The sequence below is a fragment of the Perognathus longimembris genome, chromosome 7 (genome assembly GCF_023159225.1).
Source record: "Perognathus longimembris pacificus isolate PPM17 chromosome 7, ASM2315922v1, whole genome shotgun sequence".
NCBI lineage: Eukaryota > Metazoa > Chordata > Mammalia > Rodentia > Heteromyidae > Perognathus > Perognathus longimembris.
Window position 1 is genome coordinate 7,341,022 of NC_063167.1, and position 21,544 is coordinate 7,362,565.

The 21,544-nt window shown below is 55.8% G+C and overlaps 1 protein-coding gene and 1 long non-coding RNA gene across 2 annotated transcripts in view; one reads left to right on the forward strand and one right to left on the reverse strand.

Moving 5' to 3' along the window:
- Nucleotides 1-19,023, forward strand: part of Clcn6 (chloride voltage-gated channel 6) — a 31,835-nt gene extending 12,812 nt beyond the window's left edge. Inside the window, exons 6-23 of the mRNA XM_048350239.1 lie at nucleotides 2,836-2,942; nucleotides 3,761-3,887; nucleotides 5,620-5,687; nucleotides 6,656-6,714; nucleotides 7,555-7,687; nucleotides 8,165-8,278; nucleotides 8,570-8,736; nucleotides 9,287-9,413; nucleotides 12,619-12,745; nucleotides 12,968-13,121; nucleotides 13,618-13,777; nucleotides 13,860-13,966; nucleotides 14,726-14,912; nucleotides 16,499-16,656; nucleotides 16,740-16,896; nucleotides 17,773-17,880; nucleotides 17,970-18,095; nucleotides 18,364-19,023. Coding sequence (XP_048206196.1) covers nucleotides 2,836-2,942; nucleotides 3,761-3,887; nucleotides 5,620-5,687; nucleotides 6,656-6,714; nucleotides 7,555-7,687; nucleotides 8,165-8,278; nucleotides 8,570-8,736; nucleotides 9,287-9,413; nucleotides 12,619-12,745; nucleotides 12,968-13,121; nucleotides 13,618-13,777; nucleotides 13,860-13,966; nucleotides 14,726-14,912; nucleotides 16,499-16,656; nucleotides 16,740-16,896; nucleotides 17,773-17,880; nucleotides 17,970-18,095; nucleotides 18,364-18,444 — 2,267 coding nt within the window. The 3' untranslated portion in view covers nucleotides 18,445-19,023. The remainder of the gene's footprint in view (nucleotides 1-2,835; nucleotides 2,943-3,760; nucleotides 3,888-5,619; nucleotides 5,688-6,655; nucleotides 6,715-7,554; nucleotides 7,688-8,164; nucleotides 8,279-8,569; nucleotides 8,737-9,286; nucleotides 9,414-12,618; nucleotides 12,746-12,967; nucleotides 13,122-13,617; nucleotides 13,778-13,859; nucleotides 13,967-14,725; nucleotides 14,913-16,498; nucleotides 16,657-16,739; nucleotides 16,897-17,772; nucleotides 17,881-17,969; nucleotides 18,096-18,363) is intronic.
- Nucleotides 1,240-16,341, reverse strand: LOC125354580. The gene is made up of 4 exons (XR_007211507.1): nucleotides 16,330-16,341; nucleotides 14,254-14,258; nucleotides 8,796-8,801; nucleotides 1,240-1,368 (listed from the first exon to the last, which is right to left on the reverse strand). It is a non-coding gene; the product is annotated as an uncharacterized LOC125354580 (long non-coding RNA).
- Nucleotides 19,024-21,544: the final 2,521 nt, after the last annotated feature.

Below are 21,544 nucleotides of genomic sequence, written 5' to 3' on the forward strand. Positions count from 1 at the left end.
TGAATTGTGCCGCGATAAACATGGAAGTACAAATGTCTTTTTGATATCTTGGGTTTTGCTGTTTAGGGTAGATGCCTAGGAGTGGTATGGCTGGGTCATAGGGTAGGTCTATATTGAGCTTTTTGTTGCAGAGGTTCTTACTTGTCTGTAAGTGAATTTGACAGTATGCATGGTATTTGAAGGCCTCCTAATTAACTACTCAGCTTTGATTTTCAAGGAAGAACACAGGAGGAAGACTTTCATAGATGCACTCATGTTCATGGAGGCTAAGCTGCAACACAGCACCGTGTCTTCTCTCCATCACTTTATAAATTCAGCCCTGCAGTAAGAATAGAATTTGTCTTGGAACTCAGAACTGCTCATTCTTAACAGTTTAGAATGTGCAGGCTATAAAGGGGAGAAACAAACAAACAACTATATCAAAGTAAACACTCCACTTATAAAGACAAACCCAAACCCAAACAACCACAGAGAAACAACATAGACAAAATGAAAACAAGCCCACAGCCTGGAAGAGATGTGTGTGTTTGTGTGTGTGTATGTGTGTATGCATGTGTGTATGTGCGTATGTGCGTGTTGGGGGGGGGGCCCTGGTCCAAGGCTTGAACTCAGGGCCCAAGCAATGTCCTTGAGCTATTTTGCTCAAGGCTACTGCTCTACTGCTTGAGCCACAGCTCTGTCTTCTTTTTTTGGTGGTTAATTGGAGATAAAAGTCTCCCAGGAAAAAAATTAAGTCTCAGAGATTCTTCTGCTCAGGCTGGCATTGAACCACAGTTCTCAGACATCAGCCTTCTGAGTAGCTAGGATTACAAACATGAGCCATCAGTACCTGGCTTTATTTGTTATGTGTTTAACAGGTAAATAATTAGTCTCCAAAATGTAATATGAAAGAATACCAACAACAACAGCAACAACGTAAGAATACTATAAGCTGGTCTGCAGCAGCTTTTGTACCAGTGTACCAGTGTAATCCCAGCTACTCAGAAGGCTGAGATCTGAGGATCATGGTTCAAAGCCAGCCAGGGCAGAAAAGTCCCTGAGACTCTTATCCCCAATTAACTACCAAAAAACCAAAAGCGATGCTGTGGCTCAAAGTGGTAGAGCACTAGCCTTGAACGAAAAAGCAAGCATAGGGACAGTGCCCATGACCAACAAAAAATAAAATAAAATAATAATACTATAGTAATAAAAACTTCAACAGGAGAATCAGCACAGCAGGTGTCAGTGCCTCCTGCCTGTAATCCTAGCTCTTCCCAATGCTGAGATCTGGAGGGTTGCTATTCAAGGCCAGTCTCAGCAGAAAAGTCTATGAGACTCCTCCAAAATAACCAGCAAGATGCGGGGCTAGTGGTGGGGCCTGAGTGACAGCTGAGCAAGTGAGAGGCCGAGACTTCAAACCCTAGTTCCAGCCAGAAAAAAGAAAAGCAAGCAGAGCTGCCTGAACATGCAAGTCTCAGGGGAGGAAGCGGAATGGCGGGTAGGATGCAGGCAGAAGAACTCAGGAGGGTGCCCATTCACCTGACTTAGAGATTCTCGCAGAAGTGGGCCCTGTACATGCCTGCATGCCTAGAGCTATTCTTGGAGGCTTTGTGGCAGCAGAAAGTTGAAATGATGAAGTCAGGGAAAGGGAAAATTATGGTGTGTTCATACTCTGTAATTTTATAGAGGTTAAAATAAAAAAGGCAAGCCGCGCGGTGGTGGCTCACGCCTGTAATCCTACCTGAGATCTGAGAATTGTGGTTCATTGCCAACCCAGGTAGAAAAGTCTGTGAGACTCTTATCTCCAATTAACCACCAGAAAATTGGAAGTGGTGCTGTGGCTCAAAGTGGTAGAGCACTAGCCTTGAGCTGAAGAGCTCAGTGACAGCACCCAGGCCCAGAGTTCAAGCCCCAGGACTAACTATAACTAAATAAGTGAGGCATCACTGTGGATACTAGCATGGTGACTTTCTTGTTGAGAAAGAGGGAAAGAGCAAGTCTGAGGATTACGTATGATCAGTGCAGACAGATGGAGGCACACAGTCATTTCAGGCTGGTGGGAAGATGACTGAGGGACTTGGGTTTGATTCTTTCACACTTTTTTTGTTTGGTTGGTTTTTGTTTGTTGCTGGTCCTGGGGACTGAACTCAGGGCCTAGGCGCTGTCCCTGAGCTTTTTCACTCAAGGCTAGCACTCTACCACTTTGAGCCACAACTCTACTTCCAGCCTTTTTAGTAGTTAATTGGAGATAAGAGTCTCAGGACTTTCCTGTCCAGACTGGCTTTGAACTGTGATCCTCAGATTTCAGTCTCCTGAGTAACTAGGATTATAGGTGTGAACCACCAGTTTTGTGGCTTAAGTGTTTTTGTTTATTTGTTTTGTTTTTTGTTGCCAGTCCTGGGGCGTGGACTCGGCCTGAGCACTGTCCCTGGCTTCTTCTTGCTCAAGGCTAGCACTCTGCCACTTGAGCCACAGCACCACTTCTGGCTTTTATCTATATATATGGTGCTGAGGAATCAAACCCAGGGCTTCGTGTATACGAGGCGAGCACTCTACCACTAGGCCATATTCCTATCCCCATGTTTTTGTTTTTGCTGTTGTTGTTAGCTATCTGGAGCATACAGGCGTGATGTTGAGGTTTGGTAAGCCCAGGTTGTACCCCATGTTCATTATTTCGTGTGATGTTTGTGGTGTTCCACAATTTTGAAGTATCTCTTGTGATCCGCAGCATCTTAGGCACCTTTTCAACGTGTTTATGACTGGAGGCGAGGACTTAGGAAAGGGGCAGCCACACCGCTCCCAGCCTTGGGGGTGCGTGTGCTTGAGAACCCAGTTTCCTTAACCCAGCTTCTGCAGCGGTGGAGGAATGTAGCCAGAAAGGCTGCCTTGCCCTGTCCCTCCTCGAGCTCTTGGGCTTTAACTTGACCTTTGTCTTCTTGGCGAGCCTTCTTGTCCTGATTGAGGTGAGGGGGGCGGGGGGGGGGCTGCTGCTTTCTGGTGAGATTCTGGGTCCTGCACTTAGGCTCTCCCAATGCAGGAAGTAGTGGCTTCTTTTTTTTTTTTTTTTGGCCAGTCCTGGGCCTTGGACTCAGGGCCTGAGCACTGTCCCTGGCTTCTTCCCGCTCAAGGCTAGCACTCTGCCACTTGAGCCACAGCACCACTTCTGGCCGTTTTCTGTATATGTGGTGCTGGGGAATCGAACCCAGGGCCTCATGTATACGAGGCAAGCTCTCTTGCCACTAGGCCATATCCCCAGCCCCGGAAGCAGTGGCTTCTGTACACATGCCCCCTTGTTCACGCAGACACATATTTGGAAGTTAAAACCCTAAACTCTGCTGAGGTTCAGGATTGGGGTGGCGGCTCTCAACTGCAGCAACACCTTGGAGCCAGCCAGGAAACCTTTTAAAAAATGGGCATAAGTCAGGACTGGGGTCTGGCTCAGCAGTACAGCACCTGCCTAGCAAATAGTAGCCATCCCCCCCCCCAGGTTCCCCAACATTCAAATCCCAGCACCACCAGCAGCAAATAAGATGACAGTCTCTGGAGGTGGGTGCCACGGGGATGATCGGAACGCTCCCAGGGGATGCCAGGCTGCCAGACTCGCCAGGGAAACGTTCCTGCCCCCCTCTGGCCCACGGTGGCCTGTGGGTGAGCAGGCCTCAGGTGAGGTGACGCCAGTGCAGGTGGAGGGCCCTCCCTGGGCAGCCGTCCAGCTCCCTGAGGGCAGGCAAAGCGAAGCCCCGCTGGCGTGTGAACTGACACTGTGCCCCCGTCCCGGCAGCCAGTGGCAGCAGGTTCAGGGATACCTGAGATCAAGTGCTACCTGAACGGCGTGAAGGTGCCAGGAATCGTGCGGCTCCGGACCCTGCTCTGCAAAGTCCTGGGAGTGTTGTTCAGCGTGGCTGGAGGTGCGTGAGGCCTTCTCCTCTTACTGCCGCGTGGCCCGGGGGGAGGAAGGTACGGCATTTTGTGTGTAAGCTGGCTCCATCTGGATGGAAGGGCCAGCCCTAAGTAGCTGTTCACACTTTGGGCCAATAGGATTTTTGTTTTGTCAGTTGCAGGACTTGAATTCAGGGTCTGGTTACTGTCCCTGAGCTTTTTTGCTCAGGGCTAGCACTCTACCACTTTGAGCCACAGTATGACTTCTGGTTTTCTGGTGGTTGATTGGAGAGAAGAGTCTCATAAACTTTCCTGCCTGGGCTAGCTTCAAACTGTGATCCTCACATCTCAGCCTCTTGGGTATTTAGGCGTGAGCTACCGGTGCCTGGCTGGGCTGTAGTTTTTTGTTGTTGTTGCTGTTGTTTTGCCAGTCCTGGGCCTTGGACTTGGGGCCTGAGCACTGTCCCTGGCTTCTTTTTACTCAAGGCTAGCACTCTACCACTTGAGCCACACTGCCACTTCTGGCTGCTTTCTATATATGTGGTGCTGGGGAATCGAACCCAGGGCTTCATGTATATGAGGCAAGCACTCTTGCCACTAGGGCATATTCCCAGCCCCCTGGCTATAGGTTTTTAAATGCAGATACTGTCAGTGTGTTGCCATTAGACATACCTGAAATAGAATGATCATTTGGTTTTTGGCAAAATCTGCCAGCTTTTTGTTCAAACAGCTAGATGGTAAATAATATAGGCCTGGAGCAAGAGGCCAAACTTAGGGAATAGTGAAGGAACTTGCCCATTTTAAGATGTATGGACTGAAGAATGTGAGGAGCCGCGTGACAGTGGCTCATGAGCGCTCGCCTGTCATCCCAGCGACTCAGGAGGCTGAGATCTGAGGATCCCAGTTTGAAATCAGCCTGTGCAGAAAAGTCTTAAGGCTTTTATCTCCACCATCCAAAAGCTGGAAGTGGAGCTATGGCTCAGATGATAGAGTGCTAGCTTTGAGCACAAAAGCTCAGGGAGAGTCTGGTGCCAGTGGCTCATGCCTGTAATACCAGCTACTCAGGAGGCTAAGATCTGAAGAATGTGGTTTGAAGTCAGCCTGGGCAGAGAGTCCCGTGAGACTCTTACCTCCTCCAGTAAACTACTCAAAAATGCCAGAAGAGGGCTGGGGATATAGCCTAGTGGCAAGAGTGCCTGCCTCGGATACACGAGGCCCTAGGTTCGATTCCCCAGCACCACATATACGGAAAACGGCCAGAAGCGGCGCTGTGGCTCAAGTGGCGGAGTGCTAGCCTTGAGCGGGAAGAAGCCAGGGACGGTGCTCAGGCCCCTGAGTCCAAGGCCCAGGACTGGCAAAAAAAAAAGCCAGAAGTGAAATTGTGGCTTAAAACTGCTAGCTTTAAGCATAAAAAGGCTCAGGGACAGCACCCAGGCCCTGAGTTCAAGCCCAGGACCAGCATATATATCATATATCTACACACACACACACACACACACACACACACACACACACACACACACGGGAGCCATTCTTAGCTCTCAGATTGCAAAGACAGGCAGAGAGCAGCTGTGGTCCAGGTGTGTTTTGCTGGCCTGGGATTTCAAGAATAAAGAGTATTTTCTCACAGAAAGCTTTAAAGGGAGTTTGACGTTGTAGAAAGTCATCTGCCTGTCTGTTTTACAGTGGCAGTGTTTTGAAGCAAGGGTCTCCCGAGCCTCAGTTGCTCCGTGCTGACTGCTTTTCTCTCCCCTTCCCCAGGGCTCTTTGTGGGGAAGGAAGGCCCCATGATCCACAGCGGAGCCGTGGTGGGAGCTGGCCTTCCTCAGGTAAGGGCTGCCGGCCTCCAGGGCCAGCTGGAAAGTCCATCAGGGGAGGCCCAGTGTAACTTCACTCCACAGATGTCACTTGGGATGCATGTGAAAACTGGGGTGCCAAGGCCCTGCCAAGTCCTAAGAGGGAAAAGCCGTGACGTAGAAACGAAAGCCTCCCTGTATGTCTGTGGCTGCGGCCAAGGCCTTGTGCAGGTGGCTTGATGGGTCGTCCCCACAGTGCCACGGGCCAGGAGGCGGGAGCTGCAGAGGTCCAGGCCCTGTTCCAGGCTCATTGCACTTGGTGTAGTGCCTGCATGGGACAGCCGCCCCCCCCCCCCCCCCATGCTGCCTGTGTGCCAGGTCCTGTGCAGATCAGACCCTCCTCTCACACCCTCTCCGGCCATCCTCAGAGAGCTTGAGGAACCTGCTTGGGGCCTCACAGCTTCCATTCGGAAAGGCTTTTCTGGGTTTCTGGGCTGCAGGCTCAAGTCCTGTGCACTGTGAGTTGCTGAGGCACAGGAGAAGGTTCTTCCAGGGGAAAGCTCTCCTCTCCCGATACCACCTCAAGTCAAGTGCCAGGGCTCCCCAAGGCACAAGGAAGGAAAGAGACATGGGGCAAGGATGCATGGAGCTGTTTGGGGAGTGGCCCCTGGGGGCAGAGCTAACCCTGTCTTGGGGCCTTCCCTTCCGACACCCCTGAACAGAGCTCACCCCATCTTCCGTAGCACCTTCTGGCTCCTCCAAGTCCTTTGCTCAGCTCTTTCCCCTTTTTCTTTCCAATATGTTGACTCTGCACAAAATGCAATTTCTGCAAGGCCTAGACATTGGAGGGCAGGAAACGTGAGTTCCTCCCACAGGAGGTGACTTCCTTCTCTGCAGGTTGCTGTTCTGGGTGCTTTGTTATGGCAGCACCCTACCCTGTGGGTGCCCCCAGATTCCACCCCCAGAGAGCCCACTCTGATTTTGTTTTGTTTTTGTTTTAGTTTCAGAGCATCTCCTTGCGGAAGATCCAGTTTAACTTCCCCTATTTCCGAAGTGACAGGTATGGAAACATGCGGAATTGGGGTTTTCTTTTTGTTTTTTGTTTTGCCAGTCCTGGGACTTGAACTCCGGGCCTGCACACTGTCCCTAAGCTTCTTTTTGCTCAAGGCTAGCACTCTACCACTTGAGCCACAGCGCCACTTCTGCCTTTTTCTGTGTATGTGGTACTGAGGAATCGAACCCAGGGCTTCATGCATGCTAGGCAAGCACTCTACCACTGAGCCACATTCCCAGCCGAGGAATTGGTTTTTCTGCAAAAGATGTTCGTGTCCAGCCAGACTTAGTGCTTGCTCTAGCCTGGCTCAGAGCAGCCCCTGCAGCAGGTAGCATTCATACCCACTGGCAGGTGAACAAAAATACTGAGCTGGCATCCTGGCTCTGTGTGTGTGTGCGCGCACGCGTGTGTGCTCACATGCACGTGGCAGTGCCAGTCCTAGGGCTTGAACTCGGGGCCTAAGTTCTGTCCCTTAGCTTTTTTGTTCAGGGCTATCACTCTACCTCTTGAAACACAGCTGTACGTCTGGGTTTTTGCTGGTTAATTGGAGATAAGAGTCACATTTTTCTGCCCAAGCTGGCTTTGCACACAATTCTCAGATCTCATCTTCTGAATAGTTAGGTACAGGTGTGAGCCACCAGTACCCAGCGCATCAGGGCTTTCTTAAGGCCTGGGAGCATCTCAGAACATGAAGCTGGTCCAAGATTGATAACCAACCAGGAAAGGACATGTGCAGACGTGTCTGTGTTACTCAGATGGGGAAAAGTGAGAAGGTGCTTGCAGCAGAGGGCTCTTCCATAGATACGCCATTCCCAACCCCCACCCACCCCTCTCTTCTTTCCTCAGAGACAAGCGAGACTTTGTCTCAGCTGGGGCAGCCGCTGGGGTAGCTGCAGCCTTTGGGGCACCCATTGGAGGCACCTTGTTTAGTCTGGAAGAGGGCTCGTCCTTCTGGAACCAAGGGCTCACGTGGAAAGTGGTAAGTAGACGCTAGAGGAAACCACACCCAAAACTCACCTGGGCATCTCAGGACCTTGAAACATCATTCTGGTGATGTCGGAGGGCGGTTCCTCAGTGGTCACGGCCTGGGCCTCCACACTGCCCACCCCACAGCAAACAGCCACCGTCCTCTGTGAGCCATCTATGAAAGCACAAAGTGGGCATCATCCCGGGTTAGGACTTGAACCTATCTCCCTTGAGCAGTGTTCTCCTTTGTGCCTCTCCTTCCTCTTGGCACAGTATCTGCTTGGCAGAGGGTGTTCCTGGAAGGCTGTTGGGAGGAGGCGGTCTTAGGCCCCGTTTCCACGTGTCTCCCGAGGTCCACCCCGGGGGTGGGGGGGCACATCCCCGTCTCAGCCCCGTGCCCACACGCCTCGGATGGGGCTGTGGGACTGAGCTTCGAGGGAGAGAGGAGGACCTGTCACAGTTGTGCCCCTGTTTTTGTCACTGTCTCCAGCTCTTTTGCTCCATGTCTGCCACCTTCACCCTCAACTTCTTCCGTTCTGGGATTCAGTTCGGAAGTTGGGGCTCCTTCCAGCTCCCGGGACTGCTGAGCTTTGGCGAGTTTAAGGTATGCTCGTCTTTTCTCCCAGGATTCCTTGCCTGACCCTTGGAATTGGCTCCTACGGAGGAACCAGAGGCCAGGTGCAGCTTCCAGTGAAGCCACTGCCCCTCTAGCGAGGCCATCTGCCCCTCTAGTGTCGCCACGCGTGCCAGGCTTGGCGTGGGTAGGATTCCAGTGAGGCCTCGGCTCTCTGAGAAGGGCAGGCAGCACCACTCTTGTTTCTGTCTTCTCTCTGTCCCTGCCTGTTCTCATGGCCACTCTGGTTTTTCTCTCTCCCTCCCTTCCCCCTTCTCTCAGTGCTCTGACTCTGATAAAAAATGTCATCTCTGGACAGCTATGGATTTGGGGTTCTTCGTCGTGATGGGGGTCATTGGGGGCCTCCTGGGAGCCACATTCAACTGTCTGAACAAGAGGCTTGCAAAGTACCGGATGCGAAATGTGCACCCGAAACCTAAGCTCGTCAGGTATCTGCACAGTTGCCTCCCCTGTGAACGAGCCTGTTGTGGCTCCCTGAGCCCCATACGGGGCCCTCTCTTCCTGGGAGACAGCTCCTGCCTCCCCCAACAATGAAAGAGGCTCCCAAATCTACCCTGCTGGCGGCACCGGCCACGAGGCCTAGCCTGCGCTTCATGTGTGTCCAGGTGGCTGGTTGACTCCCAGCTCTTGTGACCTCCTGTTACTATAAGACCAAGTTGGGAGGGCCAGCGTGGCCCTGCTGAGGCCATTCCTGCCCAGATGCACCGTGGAGGCCGGGCAGTCCCCTGGGGAGAGGATGTGGCTGTGGTCACCACTTGATTGCCTGCCCATTTGGAACTGCAGATTGCTGGGATGCAGCAGTAATGCAGCCAGTGTGGACTGAGCTGTGCACGTGTGTGCGCGCGCGCGCGCGTGTGTGTGTGTGTGTGTGTGTGTATAGACTGAGCAGGGGCTGTGGGGAGGGGGGGTGCAGGGTGTATGTCCTGTCTTCATACCAAGTGTCATTGTGGATTGTGACAGCTGTGCTCTGCTTCCTAGAGTCTTGGAGAGCCTCTTGGTGTCCCTGGTAACCACCGCGGTGGTGTTCGTGGCCTCCATGGTATTAGGGGAATGCCGAGAAATGTCCTCTGCGAGTCAAGTCGGCAATGGCTCCATCCAGCTCCAGGTATCCCTCACATGCCTGCCGCCTTCTCCCTCCACCAGAACCCGCTGTTCCGAGGTGCAGGGTAGCAGGGGGCTGAGAGTCGGGAATGTGCGCCATTGCTCTACCTGAGAGAATGCACATAGGCGCCTTCTGCCTGGTCCACTTTGTGAACGAGTCTGGCTGTCTAGTTCACCTTTGTGAGTGAGTCTGGCTGTCTCATGTGCTTTGTGAACCAGTCTGGCTGTCTGGTCCACATTGTAAATGAGTCTGGCTTTTTGGGAAGGGAGCTGTTTTCTAGGGAGTACTTGTCAGAAACAAGCTTGGGGTTCTTGACTACTCCTTCTCCAAGTGTGTGTTATACTTCTACCTCTCCAGGCTTACAGGGACCCCTGAGCAGGCCTCATCACCCATGACCTTGCCTTTGATATCCTGGGGGTCGCACTTAGGACTGGGCAAAACAAGCCTGTGATCCTAGCTACCCAGGAGGCTGAGAGCTGAGGATCAAGGTTCAAAGCCAGCCTGGACCACAAAAACGTCCATGAGATTATCTCCAGCTAGCCATCAAAAGGCCAGAAGTGGAGATGTGGCTCACGTAGTAGAACACCAGCCTCGAGCACAAAAGCCAAACTAGACCCCCAAGTGCTGAGTTCAAGCTCTAGTACTGGTGTGTGCATACACACTTGCACACATGACGCGCATGCACACACACACACAAAGGGTTGTTTGTGTCAGGGTGAACCACGAATCTCTTTTCCCAGCATCTCCTGGCTCTTACTGAAGTGTCCTTTGCGCCTGTCTCCCTCTCCCTCTCCCTTCCTGAGGGCCTTTCCTTGGGAAGCAGAGGGGCTGACTCCACCATGCTGCTTTGGTCCCCTCCGGTGGGTCTGAGAAACAACCGTGTGCTCAGCCTCTGGGGTGGTGGCTGCTGAGCCTTCCCTACATTCTTTGGGTTGCTTTTAACTGGTCATGTGAGTCCTTCAGAGACATCATCCCCCCTTCTCCCCCACCCCTCGCCTTGGAGAGCCGCCTCATCAGCATCGCGGGAACAGAGCGCACAGCCCTAGACACGTTCCACCGGGGGTCAGCCGGCCACGGCCACACCTGCTCCTCAGAGCTGCTCACTCGTGCCGCCCCGAGCTGAGGGCTGCTCGCACTTGGAGATGGCCATACCATGTGTGATGGCAGAACACGCAGGATACTTCCTTGCTCTCTAAGGACGTTTGCCGGCTCCCGTCTCGGTTATTCCCTAGGTCACGCGTCTTAAGATCGGTAGTTTTCCAAGAGTGTCCTGTTCTGGAACATTCGAAAACAACCATAAAAGCATTCTGTGCCAGGCCCAGTGGCTCATGCCAGTAATCCCAGCACGCGTGAGGCTAAAGCATAGGGTCACGACACAGCTAGCCTAGGTTACAGAGCGAAACCCCTGACTCCAAAAGCAGACAGGAAAAAAGAAAACCAAGCTTCGTTCTGTGCCTGTGGGCTTGTGGGTTGATCTAGACCCAGGGGCCGCCTTAGTAGTTGTCCCGGGAAGGGTGGCTGTGTGCCATACCTCAGTCTCCACACGTGGATTCACTCTCCCACGGGCTCCTCCAGCTATCCCCACCTTACATAGTAGGAAACGGAGGCAAGGAGAGGCCTTGGCCCAGATCCCTTAGCTAACGGCATGTGGCGTGAGGGTAGCTTTGCTGCCACCATGTAGATGAGACATGAAGTGCTGTCCCTGGCACAGTTGGCGACAAAGCCGCCTCATTTTGGAGTCTGCTCTGCTTTTCCAGAAGTGCTGTGTTGCTGCCCAGTGCAGCTGACACGGGCCTTTTCCAGAGGCCTTCGGGACCAGGCTCCTCCAGATGTACTCTGGGAAATCCAGCCTGCCACAGCCATGATGCTGGGGCCCAGCCGCCCACCATTGGCTTTGCTCCGCTCCGTGATGCTGGGGCACGGCACACATTTCTCCTTTGCCAGCCTCTGCCAGCAGGGCTCCGCTCTGTCCCTGGCAGCCTGCTGTGTGGCCCATGGGGTTGTGATATAAACCATCACCCAGTGTCACAGCGCCCACACTGAGCGCTTCATCTGTGTCATCGGTGCAGTCAGATGCAGAACCCCTATCCTTCATCTTTATAACACCGTTCTGTATAGACAGCCCTGGCTGTGACTCATGTCCCTGAGCACTGTCTGCTAGAAAACCAGACGCCCTTCCCTCCACCCTTGGGTGAACCATGGTGAGAGCCAGAGGCTCGGTGGTGGGGAGCAGGTCCTTTTTCCTCTTTGGATTCTGACCTCCAGATGGGGTTAGAGGAGGGGCACAGCCACCAAGCCTCAGGCCAAGGTGGGTTTCTTTCCCAGAAAGTCCAGGACAAAGGCTGTTAGCATTCATAACCAAAGGTGAGGCCCTGGGTCAGGTAGCGGCCTGGACACCTGTCTCACCTGCCAAACTCCCCACGGCGTCCAGCTGTCAGAGAGAACTGTGATCAAAGGTTTTTGTAGTGATTCTTTCACTCAGCATCAAAATGCAGAGATCAACACCACAGTTGGCTGCTGTTGGTTTTGAGGGTTTTTCTTGCTGGTCTTGGTGCTTGTACTCAAGGCGTGGGCGCTGTCCCTGAGCCTCTCTGTGCTCAAGGCTAGTGCTCTACCACTTGATCTACAGCAGCACTTCCGACTTGCGGCTTTTTCTGAGTTGTTTATTAAGTTGTACAGAGGGGTTACAGTGCAATAGTCAGATGAGTATAATGCTTCTTGGACAATGTCACCCCTTCCTTTACTTTTCCACATTCCCCCTCCCCCGTCCCTGCCCACAAGTTGCATAGTTCATTTCTTACGCAGTGTATATTGAATACAGTGGGTGCATTCCTCCATTGGTTTGCTCAATTTCTGCTGCCAGTGTAAGTGGAGGCAAAGCTGTGCAGGCAGACTTCTGACCTTGCTAGAGACCCGTGTGTCCTGGTTGGGTATCCTTATGATGCCTTTTTTTCTTTTCTGGTTCTGGGGCTTGGACTCAGGGTCTGGGCGCTGTCCCTGAGCCTCTGTGTTCTAAGCTAGCGCTTGAGCCACAGTGCCACTTCTAGCCTTCTCTGAATAGTTGATTGGAGATAAGAGTCTCACAGACTTAACTGCCTGGGCTGGCTTTAACCCTCCCTCCTCAGATCTGAGCTTCCTGAGTAGCGAGGGTGACAAGCGTGAGCCACGAGCGCCCCCTTAGGCTGACTTCTTTACTCCTGCTTCCTAGGTCACATCAGAAGGTGTGAATTCCAGTATCAAGACATTTTTTTGTCCCAATGATACGTACAATGACATGGCCACGCTCTTCTTCAACCCTCAGGAGTCGGCCATCCTCCAGCTTTTCCACCAGGACGGTGAGTCTGCACTGCCCCAGCCCAGCGGGGCGCTGGCTTTGGCTCTGCTGCTCAGCCCCCCTTCCCTCCAAGCCAGCCCAGGGCTCCTCCCGCATCACCCCAGCCGCACAGCCGTGCCGGCAGGGGGCCCGGGGCAGGCCGTGGAAGGGCCAGCGAGGAGGACGGCCCGCTGGGTCTTGGGGCAGTGAAGGCCGGCATCTCAGCCTGGTCTTTCCCTTGCAGGGACCTTCAGCCCCATCACCCTGGCCTTGTTCTTCGTCCTCTATTTCCTGCTTGCCTGTTGGACTTACGGCATTTCTGTGCCAAGTGGTCTGTTTGTGCCCTCTCTGCTGTGTGGGGCAGCTTTTGGGCGCCTCGTGGCCAATGTCCTCAAAAGGTACAGTATATAAGTGTGCGAGTGAGCATGTGCATATGTTTCAAGAGTGTGAGTATGAGTGTACGTGTGAATGGGTGTGTGTATCTGTGCAAATGGGTGCATGTGAGTGTAAGTATACGTGTGAGGACCAGGTGCTGGCAGCGCATGCCTTAACCCCACCTATTGAGGAGGCTGAGATTTGAGGCTCCAGGTTTGAAGCCAGCCCAAGCAGGAAAGTCTGTGAGACTCTCCTCCAATTAACTTCCAAAAGCTGCAAGTGGCGCTGTGGCTCAAGTGGTAGAGCACTAGTCTTGAGCAAAAGAAGCTCAGGGACAGCGCCTAGGCCCTGAGTTCAAGCCCCAGGGCCAGCACCAAAATATATATGTGTGTGTGTGAGAGCATATACATGTAAGTAGATGTGAGTACGCACACTCGTGCACATAGGCACAGCACGGGGATGTGGATACACAGATACCCACTATGACTCTCAGCGCGTCTCCATGCATTTCTTCACCAGCTACATCGGGCTGGGCCACATCTACTCGGGGACCTTTGCCCTGATTGGCGCAGCGGCCTTCTTAGGCGGGGTGGTCCGCATGAGCATCAGCCTCACAGTCATCCTGATCGAGTCAACCAACGAGATCACCTATGGGCTCCCCATCATGATCACCCTGATGGTGAGCACCCCCCCACGCCCCGCAGGCTGGGGCCAAGCTCATCCCACAGGGATGGTCTCCAGGCCACTGCTTTGTGTTCCAGGTAGCCAAATGGACAGGGGACTTCTTCAACAAGGGCATCTACGACATCCACGTGGGCCTGCGGGGCGTGCCGCTCCTGGAGTGGGAGACCGAGGTGGAGATGGACAAGTAAGGTCTGAGGCTGGGGTGGTAAGGCTGGCTTGGAGCAAGAAGAAGGGACGGTGTTCCCCAGCATGGCAGCTGCGTGGTGGGGGCAGGGGGGGCAGTGGGGACCAGAGGGGCTGAGAGGCTTGCCGAGGCCGAGGGCAGGCCGGTTCCTGGCTACATGTACAGCCACGTGTCACAGGTCACACGTCTGGATCCCGTCGGGATAGGACTGAGACTGAGGCAGGGAGTGAGGCCAGCCTGCTGCGTGCGCACCTGACGCGTGCCCCAGTTGGCCTAAGTGATCCCACAGACCCTGCGGCCTCCTGTCCAGATAGCAGGCAGGCCCTGATGGACTAGCGCAGCGCCATGAAGCAGCTGCGGTCAACTTGGAGCATCTCTGTCGCTACTGAGCACTGCTGTTAGAGCAGGGAAGCACTGTGGATGAGTGAGCAAGGCTAGATTTGATCTGTGAGCTGGGATGTGCCATTCCCTGATCCAAACGAGACCCCAAGATTACATTTTCAGTTTCAATGTAATGAGCAGCCTAATGATGATACCTAGCAGGTACCTGCCGTGTACAGGGAGCTGCCAGCCCTCCATCAGGCCTCTGGGGCTCATGAAGAGGGGAGGCACGGGTAAAAGCATGAAGGGTGTTCCAGGCACAGGGAACAGCATGTGAGAAGGGATGCTGCAGAAGAGAGGGAGAACTGGCACGGGCCCCTGAGCTTGTTTCCAGGGCCCTGGGCTTGCTCGTGAGGCTGGGTGGTTCCCCTCCCCCAGGCTGAGAGCTAGCGACATCATGGAGCCCAACCTGACCTACGTCTACCCGCACACCCGCATCCAGTCTCTGGTCAGCATCCTGCGCACCACGGTCCACCACGCCTTCCCAGTGGTCACAGAGAACCGGGGCAACGAGAGGGAGTTCATGAAGGGCAACCAGCTCATCAGCAACAACATCAAGTTCAAGGTAGAGAAAACAGTCTTGGTGCTTCTGTTCACGGCCGCCACACCCTCCTGGGTAACCCTGACTGGCTGTGGGTCACCCTGCCATGGAACAGCTGAGATCCACAGCCCCGATGGGCTTCGTCAGGTGTACACATGCCCCCGGATCTTTTTATTTTTGTTGGTCATGGGGCTTGAACTCAGGTCCTGCGTGCTATCCCTGAGCTTTCTTGCTCAAGGCTCTACCTCTTGAGCCACTGCGCCACTTCTGGTTTTCAGGTGATTAACTAGAAATAAGAATCTCAGACTTTCCTGCCCTGGCTGGCTTCAAACTGCCGATTGTCAGATCTTGGTCTCGTGAGGAGCTTGGATTACAGGCGTGAGCCATTCATTGGTGCCTGGCCTGGTCTTTTTTGTTTTGTTTTTTTCTTTTTTGGTACTGGGGATTGAACCTAGGACGTTGATCTTCCTAGGCAAGTGCTTTGCCACTAAGCTACATCCCGGCCCCAGCCGTATCTTTTTTAAGTCTAGGTTTTAGAATTTACCATGTGCAACTATCTAGGGTGTTGACAAATGCGGTAGCCTTTGACCTACGTAGAGGAAGGAGAATCCTTCATGGTGGTGAGAACCTGTAATTCCAGCTACTCAGGAGGTGGAGGTGGAGGATCATGGATTGACGCTAGCCTGGGCAAAAAGCCAAGACTCTATCTTTAAAACAAACTAAATGCAAAATGACTGAAGGTGTGGCTCTAATAGTAGAGAATCTACCTAGCAAACACAAGGTCCTGAGTTCAAACCCCAGTAAGGGGGGATATGAGGGTGGTCTGGGAGCTTCAGGAATAACAGTGTGGAGACTGCAAAGCTAGCTGGTGGGATGCACCACATCCTTGGGGTCCCAGGAGGAAGATTATTTCCTGATCCCCATCTTCTGGAGAGCAGGGCCAGCCTCTCAGCCTCACTTGGGCCTGGCGTCCACCCCTGGGCTTGATGGCTTTGATGGGGGCAGCGATGGACTGACAGCCCCACAAGACAATGTAGGGCACTCAGATGTTCCTTCCCAAGTCAGGAGGAGGGACAGTGGCCAACAGAAAGCAGCCAGCTGGGGCTGGGGCTGGGTTTAGGGTTGGGGTTGGGGTTCGCGTTGGGACTGGGGTTGGGGTTGGGGTTTGCGCTGGGGCTGGGGTTGGAGTTGGGGCTGGGGTTTGCACTGGGGCTGGGGTTGGGGTTGGGGTTTGCGCTCTGGCTGGGGTTGGAGTTGGGGTTGGGTTTGCGCTGGGGCTGGGGTTTACACTGGGGTTGGGGTTGGGGTACTCAGTGGTAAAGCGCTTGCCTGGGGTATGTGAGGGCCTGGGTTCAGGTTTGGTCACCAATATCAGAAAGAAAGTCCTCTCTCCATATAGAGGTGAGGAGGCCTTTGAACCTTGTGATGTTACGTACGAAACAGAAGACAAGCCACGGGGCCCCGTGAGCCCTTCCCCTCGCCCCGCATGGTTCTGCCATTAGGCCCTGGTTCTCCGATCCCTGGGCGGGGCAGTGGCCGCGGGAGGGTGTGTTAGGCCGAGGCCTGCGGCCTCCCTGTGACGCCTGCCATTGTGCCCACCCTGTCCTCAGAAGTCCAGCATCCTGACGCGCGCCGGGGAGCAGCGCCGGCGGAGCCAGTCCATGAAGTCCTACCCGTCGAGCGAGCTGCGCAACATGTGCGAGGAGCACGCGGCCCCCGAGGAGCCGGCCGAGAAGGAGGACCTGCTGCAGCAGATGCTGGAGCGCAGGTGCGGCCCGCGCCCGCCGCCCGCCGCCCCTCGGGCCGCCCAGCCCAGGGTGTGCTAGGCAGTGTCTGGTTTTTGTGTAACAGATACACTCCCTACCCCAACCTGTACCCCGACCAGTCCCCGAGCGAAGACTGGACGATGGAGGAGCGCTTCCGCCCGCTCACCTTCCACGGCCTCGTCCTGCGCTCCCAGCTCGTCACCCTGCTCGTCCGCGGCGTGTGCTACTCGGAGAGCCAGTCGGTGAGTGCCCGGCGCCTCCGCCCACCTCGCTGCACTTCCAGAAAAGGGGGACCCCGGCACCCCCCACCTGCTCTCTCCTCTCACAGGTGGTGGACGGTCAAGTATCCCTGGGCCACCTGGGACCACTGCACATGCATATGCACGCATCTGTGCCACCCAGGAACACACGCACACACATCTGTGCCACTCAGGAACACACACACCTGTGCCACTCAAGAACACACACCTGTGCCACCCGGGAACACACACACACCTGTGCCACTCAGGAACACACACCTGTGCCACCCGGGAACACATACACACCTGTGCCACTCAAGAACACATCTGTGCCACCCAGGAACACATACACACACACCTGTGCCACTCAAGAACACACACCTGTGCCACCCGGGAACACACACACACCTGTGCCACCCAGGAACACACACACACACCTGTGCCACCCAGGAACACACACACACACACCTGTGCCACCCAGGAACATACACACACACACCTGTGCCACCCGGGAACACACACACACCTGTGCCACTCGGGAACACACCCACACCTGTGCCACCCAGGAAAATACACACACACACCTGTGCCACCCAGGAACACACAGACACACACACCTGTGCCGCCCGGGGCACCTCGCGCTGTCTGTAGTAGGAGGCCAGGCAAGTTGCCCACGGGCTGCAGCCTGAGGCCCCTGCGGTCCAGCCGGCCTGCACAGCAGTGACTGGGGTGGCACAGGAAGAGCCCCACGTGGAGGGGCGCAGCCCAGCTGGGGAGGGGAGGAGGATGTGCAGCAGGCTGGTAGATTGGGAGGCGAGTAGGGAGCCTCTGCGCCCCCCCACCCCCCGGCAAGGACCCTTGTCTTGGTTGGGATTGCAGAGCGCCAGCCAGCCGCGCCTTTCCTACGCCGAGATGGCCGAGGACTACCCGCGGTACCCTGACATCCACGACCTGGACCTGACGCTGCTGAACCCTCGGATGATCGTGGTGAGGGGGCTGCCCCGTGGGCCATCTGGGGCGACCGTGGCGAGGGCTGCTCTGTGGGCTGCGGCTGACCCCTGCCATCTCTTCTGCAGGATGTCACCCCGTATATGAACCCCTCACCATTCACCGTCTCTCCCAACACCCACGTCTCCCAAGTCTTCAACCTGTTCAGAACCATGGGCCTGCGCCACCTGCCCGTGGTGAACGCCGTGGGAGAGGTGAGCCTGAGCCCGGCCCGGCCCCTGCCCCCCCCCCCCCCCCCCGCCTGTGCCGCCTCTGTCCCGGGAGGCCGCCAGGTGGCGCCAGGGCGCTGCGCTGCCTCCCCCCACCGGCCTGGGGCGGGCGGTCTCTGAGACCCTGCCCTGTTGTTTCCCTGCTTTTGCCCCCCCACCCCCCAAGTGCTGGGTTACAGGCATGTGCCACCGTGCCCGGTGCCTCACACCTCGGTGAAGTCACTGTGGACTCTGGACCTTTCTCCTGTTCCAGATCGTGGGGATCGTTACCCGGCACAACCTGACGTACGAGTTTCTGCAGGCCCGGCTGCGGCAGCACTACCAGACTCTGTGAGGGTCTGCGGGCCCCTCCCCGAGCCGCCCGGCAGGCACAGGCCCCCTCGCAGGCCCCCACAGCTGGCCGGGCTGGTCCAGCCTCGAGGTCCCCAGTCACGCTCTCGCCCAGAGAGCCTGGAATCACCAAGCACCTCTCTGGCAGAGACCCTGCACCTAGGTGCCCGAGCTGGCGCCTCCCTGTGCTTCTGCATCACCGTGGGCGCAGGCCCCGCCAGCCAGGGCCGGGGTGGAAGGCAGGCTGGGCCCTGGGTATCTTTCCTGCTCCGCCCAGCTGCTGCCTTAGCCATTCTGGTTGGCCTGGGCCCCTGCGAACAGTGGGGGGCCGCTTTCAGTGAAGTCCATTGCTGAGTTGGGAAATCGGGCTTGGAGAAAGCCCCCGTGTGCAGGGAGGCCTTCCCTGAACTCCTCCCCCCTCCTCCCCCCCTCCTCCCCCTCCTCCTGCTCCATGGTTCTGGGGCTCAAGCCCAGGGCCTCCTGCACTCTGGGCCTCTTAGCATTGTCTCTGGCACGTCTGAAGGGAGGCGATGCACCTCCCTTCGCAGTGCCGGGCTTCCCCGTGGCCCGAGTCCCCTAGAGCCACCACCGGCCAGAAGCACAGAGCACCGCGATCCCACTCGCAGTCTCCACACTCCAGTCCGATCCGGGGTCCCGCCGCGCCCCCCATTCCCCCACTGGTCCCATTCGCAAACAGCCGTGGTCTCCCCAGCCCTCCTCCCCCCTCCCCCCACTTCTGGGCCTTCTGAGTTCCCAGTTCCTCCCTGGCAGACAGCCAAGGCTTAACCTCCATCTCACTCCCCAAGTTAACCAGAGCCGGGCACCCCAGCAAAACTGCTGAGCCCTGGGGCCGTCGGGAGCCAAGGCCACTCAAAGGTAGGTGACAGGGCGAGCGGCCACGGGGCTGGGAGGGACGGAAGGTCCCCTCTGGTCAGCAGAGCCTGGAGGGCCAGCGTGCTGCCCACTTGGACAGGCCAGCCCCGGCTCCGGCTGGGGGTCCCTCGTGGGCATGGCCTCTAGGGGCGCTGTCGCTCATCTTCCTCCCCCTCCCTTCCACACGTGGGTGAGCCTCTCCCACCCCTTCCCCTGTGCCGACCATTGTCTGGGACTCATGGTAGCTTTTGTTTGCATTTCATGTTGGCGGGGGTTGTTATCTTGTGGGTTTTGCCAGCCCTGGGGCTTGAACTTAGGGCCTGGGCACTGTCCTTGGGCTTTTGTTCTCAAGGCCAGTGCTCTACCACTGGAGCTACAGCTCCACTTCTGGTTTTTTATGAGTAGTTTATTGAGATAAGAGTCTCACGGGCTTTCCTATTTCCTACCCGGGCTGGCTTTGAACCTTGATCCTCAGATCTCAGCCTCCTGAGCCTGGGCTGAGGCCCAGTGGGTCTTGTGCTCGCTGCCCCCCTGGGAGGCTCCCGGGGCCCCTGGGGACCTTGCAGCTGGCCGTGCGTCACCTCCTGTTCTCCCCACCTGCTGGTCTTTGGCCATAATGTTGACGTCTCCGTTTCCAGCCTGTTTGGGCTAGTCCTTCCAACAAAGCTCAGAAATGGAACCTTCTAGCTGGTGTGTTCGCCTCACTGCTGTTGCTTTTTCTGGCAGCGTTCAGAGCTTGACCACATTGTTCTTGATGCTCTTAAGAAGGGCCCAGCCAAGCACTGGGGCTTAGGCCTGTAATCCCAGCTGAGCTCTGAGGACTGAGCGTCAAAGCCAGCTCAGGCAGAAGAGCACGTGAGACTCCTACCTCTAATGAACCAGTAAAAAGCTGGAAGCAAAGGTGTGGCTCACGTGGCAGAGCACCAGCCTTGAGTGGAAAAGCCAAGCAAGAGCATGAAGCCCTGAGTTCAAGCCCCAGGGCTCGCCCCCCAACAAAGTCCCCATTTGTTTGAGCGGCATGCCTGGCCACAGGAGCTTCACACACACATCCCCGGTCTCCTGGGCCCCAAGAGCCCTCGGCGGGGGGGGGGCGGGGGGTAGGGGCCAGCCTTCCTGTGAGACCACACAGGGAGGTGGGTCCCCCCCTCCCGTCCCTCCCCACCCAGCTCTGTGACCATGTCACATTAGCCCAGAAATAGACCCACGCCAGCCCTCCCCATCCCGGCGTCCCGTCCTCCTCCCCCCTGCCCGTCGCTGGAGGCCACGGCTCGTCGCCCGTCTCCCAGTGCTGTCCTGCGGCCCCCAGCGCTCTGTGTGTGGGTTCTGTGCCTTGAGGGGAGGGGGCTTCTCGTGACTTGTGGCGCTGACGGTTCCAGCCAGAGTGGACGCGTGTCCATGCGGCGGGCCTGGTGCGGCGTGGCGCTGGCCGCCCCTGAGGGCCGAGCTCGGGGCCCCGGGCGGCCTCCGGGGCCTGGCAGTATTGACCTACAGTGTTGGCCCCCTGCCCGCTGCCTCTCCCCCACGGCCGCGGCTTCTTTCCGTTTGCACTGTTCGTTTGAATTGTAACGTCGGCTAATTCCGCTGTGTGTGTAAGTCGTATTTTTTAATTTGTAAAGTTCTATTTTTATTTGAACTTGGGAGGTTCTCATGGTAGCCATATGTGGAATAAAAGGTCCGCATCTGTCTCCTTCAGCCTCTGCCTCCCGGTTCTTTCCCCGGGTCCTGATGTGCACCCCACCGCCGTGCTGGGAGGTGACAGGGCCTCGCCCCTCCTGTCTGCCCAGCAGGCCTGTGCCGCCTCAGGCTCCACTTGCCTGTGGCCATCAGTTGCCTTCGTCAGAACAAATTTAGAAAGCCGGTGCTGGTGCTCTCGCCTGTCATCCTAGCTACTCAGGAGGCTGAGATCTGAGGACTGAAGTTCGAAGCCAGCCTGGGCAGGAAAGTCTGTGAGACTCTTATCTCCAAATTAACCACCAGAAAATCAGAACTGGCACTGTGGCTCAAAATGCTAGAGCACTAGCCTTGAGCAACAGAGCTGAGAGGTAGCACCCAGGCCCTGAGTTCAAGCCCCACAATTGACAAAAATGTAGGGGCCTGGGTGAAAGTGGCTTCACACCTGCAGTTTGTTACTTGAAAGGCATCTTGGAGAAATGAAGTTTAAAGGAAGCTTCGGCAAAAAGCTGGTGAGACCCTCCCTGTCTCAACGAACAAGTGTGCGTGGTCATGTCGCT